Source organism: Bubalus bubalis, chromosome 4, assembly GCF_019923935.1.
Source record: "Bubalus bubalis isolate 160015118507 breed Murrah chromosome 4, NDDB_SH_1, whole genome shotgun sequence".
Taxonomy (NCBI): domain Eukaryota; kingdom Metazoa; phylum Chordata; class Mammalia; order Artiodactyla; family Bovidae; genus Bubalus; species Bubalus bubalis.
This window is the reverse complement of record NC_059160.1, coordinates 45,019,854-45,035,779: the sequence shown is the minus strand read 5'-3', so window position 1 is coordinate 45,035,779 and position 15,926 is coordinate 45,019,854. Positions and strand designations below refer to the sequence as shown.

The 15,926-nt window shown below is 52.1% G+C and overlaps 1 protein-coding gene across 1 annotated transcript in view; it reads right to left on the bottom strand.

The window, feature by feature from the left end:
* MYH9 (myosin heavy chain 9) overlaps window positions 1-15,926 on the bottom strand; it is an 85,720-nt gene that overhangs the window by 37,407 nt on the left and 32,387 nt on the right. The window contains exons 3-4 of the mRNA XM_006056968.4: window positions 13,348-13,504; window positions 369-396 (exon numbers count right to left, since the gene is read on the bottom strand). Of these exons, the coding sequence (XP_006057030.3) occupies window positions 369-396; window positions 13,348-13,504 (185 nt within the window). The remainder of the gene's footprint in view (window positions 1-368; window positions 397-13,347; window positions 13,505-15,926) is intronic.

Below are 15,926 nucleotides of genomic sequence, written 5' to 3'. Positions count from 1 at the left end.
CATTAAGCCTATTCCTTGGGGAAGTGGGGGCTTCCCTGGTGACTCAAACAGTAAAGAATCTGCCTGCAATGCAGAAGACCCGGGTTCAATCCCTGCGTCAGGAAGATCCCCTGGAGAAGGGAATGGCAACCTAGTCCAGTATGCTTGCTTGGAGAATTCCATGGACAGAGGAGCCTGGCGGGCTACAGTCCATGGGGTCACAAAGAGACGTGACGGAGCAACTCACATTTTCACTTTTCACTTTTTGGGTAAGGGGTAGGGGATTGACTTGGGAATGGATTTCATGGACCTAGGTTTTGGTAGGAGTCCCGAAGAGTAAGAACAGAACAGAGTGACCAAGGCCCCACCACCCAGACAGAAACACTTACGTGCACAAAATGGACTGGTCCTCTCGGTCTGAAATAAAAGAGACATGGGGTTAACCTCCAGGAGAGTAAAGCATCCCCCTCCAGTTTCTGAAGGGCTGCCCACTGCCCCCACCCCCACCTTCCAGGAGCAGAAAGCCTCAGACACTGGCCTTGCAGGAGGACTGGGGGTTCCACACCACCAACACACGCTGATCCCCTGCCTCACTGGGAGGAGGGACATTCCCTGGTGGCAGCTGCTCCCTCCTCCAGGGGCTCAGACTGCCCGCCCTGGCTGCCCACCCAGCCCCAGTTCCATCTGTCCACCTCTGAGGAAGCCAACTTCTGGAAAGCTCCCTGGAAATCTATTTTCCTGAGTGCTAAGGTGGGGGCTGCCCTGTGCATTTCTAACTTGGGGTTGTTGGAAACAAGGTCTGCGGCAGATGTTTAGAAACACTGTCCCCATCCAGGTAAGAGGCACAAGTAAGACGCTGGGTGAGAGGTGGGGTCAAGGCTGGCTTTGCAGTGGGACAGCCCTGGGCTAAGATGCTGCCTTGGTGTGGCCTTCCCGGAGCCCAGCCTCCTCCCGTGATGGGGGATAAGAGTGTACGTGGAAATTACACACGAGAAAGCACCAGTGTGGTGTCTGGCATGGGCAAAGTGCTCAGTAATGTGAGTTCAGAGGCAGGTAGGAAAGAACAGAAGCTCTTCATAATCAGCTCCTGGCCAGTTTCTGTGACAACTGGGGTCTCCCAGCCTGGGGGTCAGGAACTCTCAGCCACTCTCCTAGCTCTGTGAGCCACTCAGCCAGCAAGGATGTAAACAATGCTCTCCCCTTGGGGGCAGGCAGAACAGTAATGTTCAGCTCTGAAAGCGAAGTTTGACAGAAATGCTTTATTTAAGATATCAGGGTTGGCCTGGCTCAGTCCTGAGTGCGCAATTTTAAGCAACAGCTAAAAATAAAAACTTTTTCTTTTCCCTTTTTATCCCATCGCATGGAACACCCCACCCACCTCCTTGAGGTCAAGTCAGTCTGAATCCAGGACCAGGCTACTAGCGGACACTTGGCTGCAGTGAGGTCTGCGGTTCCCAAGTCCTGGTTTCCTTATCCATACATAAACATGCTACTAACTCCCTAACAGGATTAGTTTGAAAAACAGAAAGAATGTGCAAAGGACCCAGCCTGGAAGCCTGTGCAAGAAATGAACTCCACAGGCAGCTGCTGTCCATCTACCTCCCCATCAAGAAGTCGCCATGATGGGTGGTGCTGACTCGGTCAGGGAGGTGGAAGAAGTAGCTGAGAAGTAACCAGGGTTCCAGCAGTTGTCAGCAGCCTCAGTGCTGGAGAGAAACTGACATCAGCCTTCTGGAAGAACACCCCCACGGGCTCGACTGCCCAGCCAGGACCCTGCAGGACACGGCATCTCGAGGCAGACTCAGGGCGGCCCGTGTGTTCGGCCTCAAGAGATAGATTTAGCTGTTGGGCACCAGCAGATACTGCACAGCAAGGTCGTGTGCCTCTCCACGAGGGGACCCTCCTGCACGCTGATCCCAGCAGCCCACTCGGCTGCACATTTCTGACGATCACCTCTTCTCCTGTCTTGGGACGGAAAAAGGGAGTCCAGCCAGGGAGGAGCAACAAGAAAGCTCGTGTCCAACACAAGCTGCAGCTGCCCCTCCAGCCCTGAGAAATATCAACAGTGCGGGGGTGGGGAGGGAACCTGGCCACTCACATGGACACAGCCCGCACCCTGCCCCCCACTGGGCAAGGGTTCAGAGCAGACCCGGAGGATGACCTTGCTTCCAGCTCTCGACTTTCCCAAAGAACAGGGCCCTTCAAGGCTGTGCAGCAGGGCCTTAGACAGACGGGGAGGGGTCCCCGATAAGGCAGCAGGGAAGGGAAGGCAGGGGGAGGGGCGGGAGGGAGGTGCTAAAGGTGGGGGAAGCCAGGGTAGAATAAGGGGACTTGGGGGGGGGGGGTGGGACGTGGCACAGAACAGAAAGAACACAGCTGTGAAGGGGTCAGGCCTCCCTCCCCCATCCTCTGCTGCATCTCAGAGGCTGCCCAGCAGCTAGCGTGTTCAGTCCCGCTCCCTAGCAGCAGGCAAGAATGTACCTGCGTGGCGCGGCAAGGCTGCAGGCAGTGGCGGCTGAGGCTACCATAAAAGGAAACATTCCCATCCCTTCCAGAGGAGCAGTTTTCCCAGGGCTGTCCGGGCCTGGTCCCTGGGACGGCTGGAATTCCTCTGATTGTGTGAGGGGGAGTCAGATGCTGAACGGCTGAACAACAGGAAGCAGAGGCCCCAGACACACACGTGTGGGCACGCACACACAGTCACACTGTGCACACATACCCACACGCACACACACAGGGTTGTGGACAAGTTGCATGTGAACATGCATACACATGAATGCAGAGACCAGACGTGCCTGGGCACATGTGCAGAGCCATGAGTGCGCACACAGGCACATGTACACCTGTGGGTGCACACACACAGATAGACACTTACACAGAGGCCTGCACACACTTCACATCCCACTTCCAGAACCAAATGCTTCATGTAAGCTTCATCCACTCCACCATCTCCAGCTCTCCCTGCTCTCTGACTTTTCACCTCTAACTCCTGAAGCCAAGGTACCACTGCCAACACAGCCTAAAAGGAAACCCTCCAACCCCTGAATTTTACACTTAAAAGAAACCTTAATTTGCTTCACCAGAACATTGGCTGAGGCAAATACTTTTGCAGAGGAAACCTGACAGGAGGCGTTTCTGATTTCCTCAACTCTTGCCCCAACCACTGGGTGTCCCTAAATCCACCTGCCCACATCCCCCAGAACCTGTCGATTTCTCTCTTTTTACAGAAGGTTGGGTCGGCACCTCTTAGGAGGCAGGCACTGCCCCTGGTCTGCACAAGCCTGTCTCACCGCATTTGGCTCTGTTCCTGCGCTCAGAAGCATCTCTTCTGGGTAGGGCTATTGTTTTTATTTAGTCGCTCAGTCGTGCCCAACTCTTTGCAACTCCATGGACCATAGCCCACCAGGCTCCTCTGTCCGTGGGATTTTCCAGGCAAGAATACTGGAGTGTGTTGCCATTTCCTTCTCCAGGGGATCTTCCTGAGCCAAGGATCAAACCCAGGGCTCCTGCATTGGCAGACAGATTCTTTACTGCTGAGCCACCAGGGGTCAGGCAGGAGATGGGGGAGGGTGGAGGGAATTCTCAGCGACTCTCCTCTGGCTCAGTTTACTGTGCTGGGGCCCCAGTGCATTCCGGCAAGAACTCTCCTTAACACACACTCCATAAGCTCTCCCCATATGGTCCTCTCTAGGGACACGGACCCTTGAGAGTCCAGCCCACTCCATTGTTTGCTCAAGTCCTTATTTGAGCCTGTGTGGAATGAAGCCTTATTTGAAAACACCCTTCCTTCCTCCACTAGAGGAGACAGACAGACAGACAGATAGGAATCCGACAGCCCAGAACCAGGGAAGTGCACCCACCAGAGAAAATCCAGTTCTGGGAAACAGGCTACCATAGGATGAAGACAGTAGCCTGACCTACGGCCCCTGAACCTCTCCTGCCCTGGTCCTGCCTCGGCAGGGACAGGGTAGAGACAGGAACACGAATCTCTGCAGTGATTTTCAACTCTTTTAAAAGCCGCAGCAGGGACTTCCCTGGCGGTCAAGTGGTTGAGACTCTGCCTTCCAATGCAGGGGTTTCTGGTTCAATCCCTGGTCAGGGAGTTAGGATCTCACATAGCAAAAAAAAAAAAAAAAAACGCTGAAACAATATTGTAACAAATTCAATACAGACTTTAAAAGCAGCAGCAGCCTTTCCTCAGGAAAAAATCTTTCTGAGTCCCCCATATGAAGCTACTGCTAAGTCACTTCAGTCATGTCCGACTCTGTGCGACCCCGTAGACAGCAGCCCACCAGGCTTCCCTGTCCCTGGGATTCTCCAGGCAAGAACACTGGAGTGGGTTGCCATTTCCTTCTCCAACACATGAAATTGAAAACTGAAAGTGAACTCGCTCAGTCGTGTCCGACCCTCAGCGACCCCATGGACTGCAGCCTTCCAGGCTCCTACATCCATGGGATTTTCCAGGCAAGAGTACTGGAAGAGTAGGAGATAAAAACCAGAGCTGCTTGGGAGGTGGAGACAGGGTTCCTGGGAACACACTTTACAACTACTGGTCCATGTGTCTGGAGCCATGGGGGAGAGAATAAAGCCGCTGGCTTGGTGCCCTAGATCCCAGGGCAGCACCCTCGTTCTGCACGTCCCCACAGGATGCCTGGCCCCTCAGCCTCCAGGCAATGCAAGGGCAGGGTTCCCTGGCAGCGCCACTCTAAGGATCAAATGAGGCTGGTGCCTAAAGCCCGAGACACAGGGCAGGGTTTGGAGACTGACTGGAATGACCCCAGCCCTCTGCACCTTCCAGCTCTCCCACATGCATGGCCTCCTCACAACGACAATGAGAAAGGTTTTAAGTTACATATCCAGTGATGAGGCCATTCCCTCCCTGGATTTTATTTTAAACCCCAAATGCCCTGAGGCCTTTTGGAGCCGATTCTGACGTCCACATGGACAGGTGTTTCCAGCCAGCTCAGGAGGCCCCGTCGCAGGTTGTGGAGAGGGGCGGGGAGGAGCCCCAGCCACAGGTATTTCAGGCCAGGTACAGGCTTTACAGGCTTCTGTGAGGGGCCTTCTCGCTCACTTCCTCTGAGAGAGGAGCTGCAGATTCTTGTCCATAAAAGGCCACGCGGCTCGCTCAGCCGTGATGTGACATCAGCCCCGACAGGAAGTACGGGAGGAAGGGAACAGGTCTGGTTCACCCACTGCGGCTGCCCAGGACTGACTCATCGGACGCTCACTCAGATAACGGCTGCTGGTCTTCCACAGGGCTTCCCTCTGGGGGCACCTGGAACAGGGTTCTACCTACAGGACCCGTCTTCAGATCAACCGGGTTTTTCTCCAGAACGGACTGAGATGTGGATACAGCCCAAGCAAAAATGAATTCACAGGGCAGTTGCAGCTTCAACAGCCCACCTGAATGGGTGAGAGATGGCACAACCAGTGGGCCTGCAACTGTCCACACCAAGGCGGCTGTTTTTTTTGCTAAAACTGCACAACAGACCCCCAGGTCACCTGCTGTCAGACCCCTGCTCGGTGTTGTCTGGGACAGAAGCCTCGAGCTGCGGGGACAAATTCCAGGGCTGCAGGTTACTTCTCCTGAGACCCTCTCAGAGACAGCACTTTGGTCCCAGTGGGCGAAAACACCAGGCACTTTGCCGGGTGTAAAATGTGGAGAGACTTATGGGTTTGAGCTCAGATGTGGGGGCTGGGAAGGTTCTAGACAACAGGTGGTCCCATCAACTGCATCTAGAAGTCAGGACACCAAGTCCTGAGAAACCCAATGACTTGGTCAAAGCATATAAGCTGGACCAAGAAGCCAGGCCTCCAGATTCTTCCCCACACTGCTCCCATAGGCCAGGGCCTCAGGGCTGCACGTGACGTGCTATTCCCACTCACGAAGGGTCACGCCAGCCTTGCAAGCTGTCTGCTGCTTTTTCCAAAGCCAGCCCAAGTCATGAGCTTGGGTTATTTAAGTGCATGGGAAGCAATCAGAGGTGAGGAAGAGAGGGGGCAAAATAATGCCTCCTGTTAGCGGGTTGCTGCCAAGCCTCGGCGGCCTTGTGTCACGGCACCCAGGGGAACCTACCAGCACCCCACTGCAGTCAGTGAGCGAGGAGAAAAACCCACTGGTGGCTCCCAAGCACATGGTGGTGTCACCAGCCGTGTTCTCTTCAGGAACAAAGGTGGGCCCAGACCAAGCAGACACTCGAAGCCAGGGGACCCCACTCGGTGCCTCTGTCCATGTTCTCCCCCTGTAAGGTCAGGGTGTGAACTCTGCAGAGGCCCCAGTCCCCAGGCACAGGAGCCAGAGGTCTGGTAGGCCTACCCCACTAGCACCCCTGACAATTAGAAAGAAACTCAAGGGACTGCTCTTTCATTCTGTTAGGAGGCCCCAGATAAGCCCCCTCTTGGTCAAAACGCTTCCGGTGGCTCACGCAGGTAAGCTCCTAGTGCACAGGTAAACCTGCCAAAACCACTGCTTCTGGCAGACAGGGCTAGGAGCAAGAACTTCTCAGAGTGGGGCTGCTGCTGAGGCAGCTCTCATGGGTCTGCCAGGATGGAGGGAGACTCAAAAGCCACATGTGGGTATAGATGGCCCACAGCAAAGGTCATGAGGACATCTGGAGAGACCTAACAACCCCTGAGGCCAGTTTTACCCTCTGAAATAACCCCTCATGGAAAAGGAAAGACAGGCAGGACTCCTGGACAGAGCGCACTAAGCCACGGGGTCACAGCTCTGCAGCAGAGAGTACAGGCGGGAAAGACAAAGGGACACAAACAGGGAATGAGATGGACAGCACCAGGCAAGCTCAGGACAAACCTGGCTTCAAGTTGGAGCACAAACAGCCCTCCCAGGAGACAGCTGGCTTTGCGAATGTCCCATTGATGGGTTCGGTCCAACTTAGAGAACCAGGAACACCAATGCTAAGGAGACAAACCGCAGTGGCATGCGAAGATGCCCCAATCAGCACCACCTGTTTGCCAGAAGCACGGAGTTATTACAAAGGTCGACACTGGGCCATTAGCCTTGGTCAAGACTAGAGGAATTTTACAGAAGCCACTGATGTTATCCTGAATTTTATGCCTGCAGACTCTCAGCTCCCTTATCTCTTTAGTTTGGAGGAATTTATCTTGTTCTCCTCTGATAGCTTAATTCCAGAAATCAGGCAAGCAAAGGAAAGCAATCCTTTCCTCCAAGCGCACCAGTGTCCAGCCCTGACATACCGGGACACGCTCTCTTGAGGTCTCCAGCCAAGAACTTGAGAAAACAGGAAAAACAAGCCTGTAGGCAGCAGAGAGGTTAAAAGCACAAAGCAGCTTAGCCATTAGAGACGTTGCAGGTGAGTTTTTGTTGTTTGCATGTTGCGGGGAGGGAGATGTGAAGTAACAGAGACATGGGGCCAAGTTCTCGGCCACCCGCAAAGTTTCAGGTTCCGAGAGGTCACTTCTTTCTTCTCTCCCACTTCAGTCGGCCCAAAGCAAAGCAAAGCCGGCCTGCTGGGTTGAATCAAAAACAAAACCAAAAAGCAAGCCAAGAGCTGAATCCTTGAAAAGGACTCATTAACCACAGATTCCTCTTCTAAAAAGAACATTTTATAGAAATGAGACTGACAGGCGTGACCACATTGTAAGTAGGCAGCCTCATTTCAGGAGCTGACTTTCCTTCTGGGGGGCCTTCACCAAGCATCCTCTACATGGGGGCTCTGGTGTTGGGGTGGTAGGCCCAGGGCTGCCTGTCACGATGCCCCTCTGGTAGCCCACCAGCACATAAACAGAGGACTGCTCCAGAGCCAGGGAGGAACTGTCTCTCGTGTGCACGACACCCTCCCGAAGACCCACCCTCGAGGCCTCATCAACCCCAAGGCCCAAGGACCAGATCAGACAAGCCAGGGGCTGCATCTGCCAGCACACGCCTGTGTATCACGCGGTGACTGTGGGGATGGCAGCTAGATGAGCCACTTCCTGTCCATGCCGGTACCCAGAGCCTGGCCTCTCGGAGGAGGCTCACCAAGGAGACTTTAAGAAGCCACCTGAGGAAGCGTTTGCTTATCACCTTCTTCAAGCAAGTGGGAGAGTGTGTGATGAGCAGTTCTTGCAGAAGGCAGGGACTGTTCATTCAAGACATTGCATCTCCAGGCCCCACTGCTACCTTCTATCGGACATTCGTCACAGGACACAGCCTCTCGTTCGATCCTTGGAGTAACCCTGCCAAGTTCGTTTATCCAGTCAAGAGGCAGACGAGAAAATAAAGGCCCAGAGTCGACCCCGATCAGTCAGGACACAACAGGGCCAGACTCCAACTAGTCCAAACCCCGTGCTCTCTTCTCCACACACTTTCTGCTCACAAGGCAAGTCTCTCCTTCAAGCTAAGGCCCAGAGAGACCCAGCAGACTAGACTCCTCTGATGATCTGCTCCAGAAGCGCCGTGTCATCTGTCAAAGCTGGACCCCCCACCCTCCTGCTGTGGTGTATCTGCCTGCCTCTCAGGCCCCCAACCCCAGCAGGGCTGCATCCAGCACAGCCGGCTGGCAGGAGTGACAGTGGGGCGGCAGGGGCAACAGAGTGCGGCCCTAGGGTAAGCCACTGCCTCCAGGCCTCCCTGCAGACAGCGGGGCCTTTGTGTGCAGCCGGCTGGCGGGGCTCCCTGGCAGGGCCCGAGCCTCCTGGCCGGCACATTCCTGCCTAAGTAGAATTGTCATATCTGCAGCTTCCTCGGCTGCCTGTCCTGTGAGTCTGCTTTATGCAGGGGCTGTTGAAGCACTTCCGCCACAGCACCTCTGGAAGACCTTAGAGGGTAGACAGCTCCATGGGAACAACAGTCGCCAAGGCCGGGTGAAGGCAGAAAGAGGGCCCTAACCCGCCAAGCCAACAGGGAGCATCCCTCCAACTCCAGCCAGGGAGGAGGACCAGTGGTGAGCCCTGGAGGAGGAGCACCAGGGTGGGAGTGGGAGAACTGGTTTCTGGGGCTGACTCTCTGGGGACCTTTGGACAGTCAGTTAACATTTCTGGGCCTGTCCTTCTACCTGTGAGGCAGGAGGACTGTCCTCAAATGTGAAGAGAATGATCAAATTCTACCCTTCTTTGCTTACCTAGAAAGGTTACTCAAGCACCGAGAGGCAGGTGGATACTCACCCAGCCCATGGTGATCGACCACCCTAGTGCAGCCTCCACTGAGGAGCAGAGGTGGGACTAGCGTGGAGCAAAGGGTTAAATAGTTCTCGGATGAGTTCAGGTCTGGAATGCGAGCAGACCCTGCTGCCCGAGCTCATTAAAACACCAGAGTCACCAAAAGTGAACCAAACCTGGTATTCTAACTAATTAACATAGAAGAGAGTCCTTTTCTTCTCCTCCTGGGGGAGATAACTGAGCTCTAATTCTTTAACTGGCTGGGTCTCCAGTGAAAACACAGGCAGTCTTTCCCACAGAGGGAGACTCCCAAATTCCCCCCAGGGCAGCCCCTGGTACCCTGTCCCCCAGAGCTGATATACGCCTTCAGTCTTCTCATCCTTCCGGCCTCAGATCATTCAAAGCCTTCCACTTTTTACATAATCCTTAAGAAAGCGTCAACCACAGGTAGGAAGACCCAGTAATGCCCAGGACAACAAATTAACCCAACGGGAAAGCCAAGGTTGGGAGGGTGAACCTACCAAGTCACCACAACTTTAATTAAACCCAAGGCTGAGGATTAAAACAAACAAAACTGGGCCAGGCACACCTGGGCAGTGCCATAACCATTTATTGACACATACCTGCCAGCCTTTCCACAGGATCTGACCTCCGCGGGGTGTTCCGTGGTGACTTTCTGACCACCCCAGGCCCCGGAGGCAACATCTTCTAAACTCTCAAGACACCTGACACTTGCTGCAGTCGTGCTGACAGCGGGTATAGGTGGCATCTCATTGTTATACAGCTTCGCCCACAGATCTCTGTGTACAAACATGTCAGTCTCTCTGCCCAGATTGCCAGCACTTCCAGTGCCAGAATAATGTACTCAAGTATTCTGGCACTTTCCATCTCCTACCTCCATAGCCTAATCTTGAGTACCATGTGCCGCCATGCCTCATCTTGTGCCCAAGGCAGACTGCACTAATCTACCCCAGCATTCTCTGGCACTGAGTCTCAGAGCCTTGCCAACACAGGGCTAGGCAAGGCACTACTGATTGATCGGAGCTGACACTTAGAACAAAATCCATCTGCAAAACTTAGTCCAATAGTTCTGAAGTAAGTGGGGGCAATTTTGCGCCCCCAGAGAACGTTCAATAGTTACGTCTGGGGGCATTTTTGATTGTCACAACTGGAGAGGGAGGGTGCTATTGGCATCGAGTGGACAGAAGCCAGGATGCTGCTAAGCATCCCATAATACTCAGGATAAGTCCCACCCCCACCCAGCCTGCAACAACAGAGTATCCAGCCCAAATGTCAGTGGTGCCAGTTTGAGAAACCCTGGCTTAGTCTAACAAATAGAGAAACCATATAATTTATCATCCAAACTGGGGTGCTTCTGAAAGTAAGAGAGCAGTGTCAATACTAACTGCAAGACAGCAGCAGGCATAAATCAGGACTTACAGGCAGACCAGAGCATTTAAGAGATGAAAGGCAAGGGAGGTCCCTAGGAGAAGTCAAAGAGCTCCTCTCATAAAAGTCCCCAGACAAAGCCACCAACTCCCCTATTTGGCAGAATAAATGCCAGTATGTCATAAGCCACAGCCAGCTAAGGGACGAAATCTTTTTCTAGTTCTCATTTAAAGAAAAAGCAGAAAAGGAACCGTCTGGCTGTGCCTTTTAGGATGTGTGTGTCAGAGAACAGACTTGTGTTTCTCAAAGCCAGGGGGGCTGCGTGTATTAAGTAAAACACTCTCTCCAAAAGACAGAAGCTGATTCTAACAACCTGAGGACCCCAATGTCCACTGTTATTACCTGACTTAGGGCAAGAACCAAAGACTCCTCCTGGGAACTTTCTTTACTGGTGAGCCATCTTGTCATAACAGGGCAACTTCTGTTAATTAACTTCCTCCCTATTGTCTCAAGAACAAGAAATCTGTTGCCGATTGCTTTGCTGGTCAACTATGTGAAACGAGAGGGAACTTGGAAATGTCCCTGGTTAACATGGGGGCTGAAGAGCTGCACCGAGTCCAGCATGAGGCAGAGAGTGGATGAAAACTTTTCAGTCTGAGGTTCAGAAAATACGTGGACCCAGCACCTACACAGATCACTAAAGAGAAGCACTAAGACCCTAGGTTCCTCATGCCTGCAGATGTATTTCCTAACCCTGTTCTCCAAAAGATGAAAACACCCACCCATTTGCCCTCATAAATTGAGGCAGCTCCTTGGTCCCTGTCAAGGCCATTCCATTACAGCCAAGACTTCCTGCTCAACACAAAGGAAAGCTCCAGTCCTCTGCAAGTTCCCTTTTCCTTTTTTCCCCAGCTGCTTCCAACCTGTAGAGCTGACTTTTGTCCCTCAAAATTATCACGGTTGAACACATATAACTTGGGCAAATCTCTTTAGGAAGAAGTCCTACAGGTTGTTAGAAAAAAGGCTAGCAGTCTAATTTCAGAAATTCCAATTCCTGGAGCCATGCTATAGTATATCACTATGTTATTCTTATCATAATGGCTTGATGAGAAGTGAAAAAGCCCACTTGCTAAAAAAAACCTTTTAGGTTCAGGATCCAAGTATGGGAACATGCTCTAACTCAGCAGTGCAGAGCCCAAGAAGACTCCAGCCTGCATGAGGCCAATTATAAGAGCCAGGAGAAAACTGACTCATAACCTCTGGAGACAGACTCGGGCTCTTTTGGAATCCCACAAAATGTTCTCCCATCAGACTCTTCTAGTTAGCACTCTGAAACCAATATCCTACTTTAAAACTAAAAGGCTGGCTTCCTCAAGGAATTTCAATAGACGTGAACATGAGCCAAAGGGGAGGTCAAACTTGTACATCCTACATAATTCACCAAGTTTGGTGATGAAACACCTTCCACAGCACTGTGTGGATGGTACAAGACAGACCCACATGTTGCCATTTTAAACCACTAAACCATGGATAAAGTTAACACAAGACTCATCACCACCACTGCCTAGATTGACTATTAAGATTAAAGAAAAAATAAAAACAGGATGCCCATGTAATAAGTAAGACATGAAAAACCACTATCAGTATAAGATATAAGAACATAACCCTATGCTAAGTAGTTGGCTAAGCTCTGAGAATATAAAGGCAACATGGGCCTGGTCCACACCTAAGTCAAAGTATTACCAGGGTTAGCCCAGACATCTTCCCTAGCTGGCAGTAATACTTCAGTCACGTCTTTAACAAAAGAGTAGAGACTTGCCAGCTATTGCAAGGCAGATGGAACAGCCATGGTGGTGTGAAGCAGAAAGGCCTATTAGAGAAATATAAGGAGTTCCATGCAACCAGGAAGTTGGAGAGGTAGGCAGCAGGCCAATTAAAAAAGGGACAGTGTAAGATGAATCAGGTTCTAGGCTTGGGTGATTGGGTGGATGGAGAAATGGCATCTAGGAGCAGTGGGCTGGCGGCAATCAGCTAATAGAGCTGGTCCTCAGCAGGAAAGTGATGGCAAAGCCACTGAAGCGGGTGGGGCCATGGTCCAGAGGATGAGACCTTGAGGAGCAACAGGTGTTAATAGGGGAGAAGACATGAATGGGGCTGTAAGATTAGGGAACCATAAAATCGCCGGAAGGAAGGGCTTTCAAAAGGAAGTGGTCAAGACTGTCCAACCCTAGGAGAGGTTAAGTAAGATAAGAACCCAGAGCTCCACAGAAGGGAGGATGGCCTTTACCAGACAGTCTGGGAGGGCAGCAGATGACATGCAGGGGCAGGAGTATGGCTGAGAAGTGCTGAATGGAGGCACTGAGCGTGGATACTTCGCCTAAAGAGTTTCACTATGATGGAGGAGGGCAGAGACAACCTACAGAGGGCACAGAATCCAGGAGAGACTTTGTCTGTTTTTTTAAAAGACGTAATAACTCACACATGTTTCCAGACTGTGGAGAAGAGAGGAAGAGGTTAAAATCATGGAGGAAAGGGAATAACAGGTAGAAAAGGCGGCCTGGAAGTCAGAGAACTGGCACAGGAGCTCTTGATCAGAATGAGAAATTGGGAAAATAATTAGGAAATGCACTTTTTTTTAAAGCTTGTACAATATTCTATCAACATATAAACATCTCCTTTGACAGCCACCAGTCTTGGCTCTCATGCAGTGGCTTACAGACCTCGATGCACAGCCCCCTCACCAGCACCAGTGATAACCAATCCACAGGATCACCATGGCTGTGAACATGAAGGAGCACCTGCAAAGTTGCCGACGAGGCTGCAGGTAAAGACAAACCCTTGGAAGGCTCAGGGACTCACCTTGCATCATACTCCTATAGGCGGTGTCTGTGATAGCGTAAATGTGGGGGGGCATCTCATGCCTCTTCTTGCCCTTGTACATTTCCACGATCTCTTCGGAATAGATGGGCAGGTTCTTATAAGGGTTGATGACCACACAGAACAGGCCTGAATAGGTCTGAAAAGAGTGACAAACAGCAATGGGTTAGGAAGTTTGACTCACAATGTCATGGAAATCCTGTAGCAAAATGTCTGCTGCCTCCAAGGATCCCAAGTCAGCCTGATGTGAAAGCACCTCCTGGAGCCCCTGGTTTTCCAGGTCCTGCTCCAGCAGACCTGCTGAGGCATGGGGGCACCACCAACATTTCTGCTCTTTCAGTGGGGGGCCTCCCTTGACTGCAAGACTGCTGCCAGCTGTGCGCGTCAACAAGCATGTGCTTTGGGCAAGATACGGGGCAAGCTTCATGGACAGTAGGAGTCCAGTTGTGAAACTGAGATGTAAGGACAATAAGAGATGTGTTTGCCTTCGTGAGAGATGCACAAAGGGAAAAGGATGCAGCTGCAGCAAGCCAACTGTGTGAAGATACAAATTATTCTATCCTGAAGGACTTTCCAAGATATTTAAGCCAAAACTTTTCCAGCATTGGGAAAGACTCATTATGCTCCTCAACCATATAGATCCTTTGTGGGAGAGTAGATCACAGACAGATAACCCCTCCCTGGAATCTTCCAGAGACAATAACATGAAGATCTCTTTTAAAAAAAAAAAAAAAGACCACTGTCCTGTCCCCCATGAACTTTCTCCAAGACTCAGGTCTCCGCTGAAGGGGAACTCAATTCATCAGCACTCACAGTGAGACTCCTGGGAACACACCTGACACCCCAAGTCTGAGTTCACCAGGTTAGATCAGACCCCAGAGTCAAATCCCAACAAGGGCAAGTTTCTTAACTGCTCCCTCCCCATTTCTCAATCTGTAAAATGGGCACAGGCAGGCTAGTTGATCCTCATTGAGTGAGGGGCTCAGAGTAGTTCAGGAAAGCAGTTTCCAGCAGCAACAGTCTAGACAGACCTGCCTTTCTTTGGTGTCTTCTTTTTCTAATAATTTCCCTGCTATTTTCTTTGTCTTCCAAGATCCCCCTCCCCCTCCCTGCAACACACAAAAAAAGACAGACTCCTAATACCTGGATAAGACTCCCAAGACCACCTAGGGGACATGGGTACTCACTGAGGGACACAGCTCTCTTTAGGCAGCTGGAGCAACACAAGCACCTTCTCCCAAGAAAAACAGGCCAGAGGCCCCAAAGAAGCCAGGCAAAGCGAGACCCACAAGCCATGACTCACGCACACCTGCAGCCCCCGACTCTGCTGAGTGACAGCTGAAGACCACGGGGCAGGTTCCTGGCAGAGTTGGAAACAGACCCAGGTCCCACGACCCCTCCCCACCCTCAGCCAGTGCAGACCTCCTTGGCTGTGGAGGCCGACTCTCCAAGAGCCTCACATCTTTTTGTTTCCCTCGCTACAAGTGCCCTTGACCCTCACTGTCCACAGTGTTGCCTCTGGATCCAACAGCAGCCCACATCTGAGGGGCTGTGTCAGTCCAGTCCCTTCCACCCCTGCCCTCTCCAGTCTTGCCAAAAATGAGGGTGGATCTTGTAGCCAAATCCAAACACAGGATCCACATGGGAACTGGTCGTGAGGACAAAGCTCCTTCCCAGCACTGGCTAAGGGCTAGAGGTCTTGAACTTTCCAAGCAGCATTTAGGCTGAAAGCAGAACTCCAGAGGGACCCACCAACCATGCACTGGCCCGCATGCAAAACAGCAGCTGAGCTTGGGACATGAACAAGTGTGTTTGGCTGCCTCTTCTGCTTGGAGGAGGGGATGCAAGGCCCTTAATTTCCTTTCTTCCTGGGATAATCAGTCAATTGTTTACCCTCCAACTACTTTTTTCAGGAGGGACCAGGAAAGCTCTAAAGCAAAGCCGTCTGCACGTGGTATCAGCAAGCTCTGGCTCGGGTACTATGAGTGCCTTGGGTAACCTCTGGTTTTCCCTCCACTACTGTCGGGTGGGGGCGAGATGGCAGACCAGGCAGCAGCGAAGTCATCCCAGGAGCTCAGAAACAAGTGCGCTTTGTTCCTGGGGTTTGAGAAAACCCACACTCTAGGAAATCCAGCCTGATGAAAGTGAAGGACACATGGCCACACATTTAGGGCGCGCAGTGGGGCCAGATGTTTGGAAACAGCTGGTGGTGACAGCAGAAGGAGCCTGGGGTTTACTAAGACAAGTCGTTCTGACAGCTGGGTGGGCAGATGGTCCTGAGGGGAGTTCAAGAGGACCTCAAAATTCTCCGAGCTAATTCCATCAAATCAGTGGACTATCAAACTAAGCCCCGTGGAATGAGCGCTGCAGCTCAGGTGGGAGGCAAGGGGCTGTACCTCGAGCCCATGGCGCTGGAAGCCCGTGGAGGCACAGACATTGAGTAAGTGGCTCTGTTTCCACCCAGCCACGCCAGGGAGCTGCTCCATTCACAGGCCACAGAGGCTCTTTGTGCCCAACCGCCCCCTGTCCCCAGGCCTCCCCCCACTGAAGAAACAGACAGA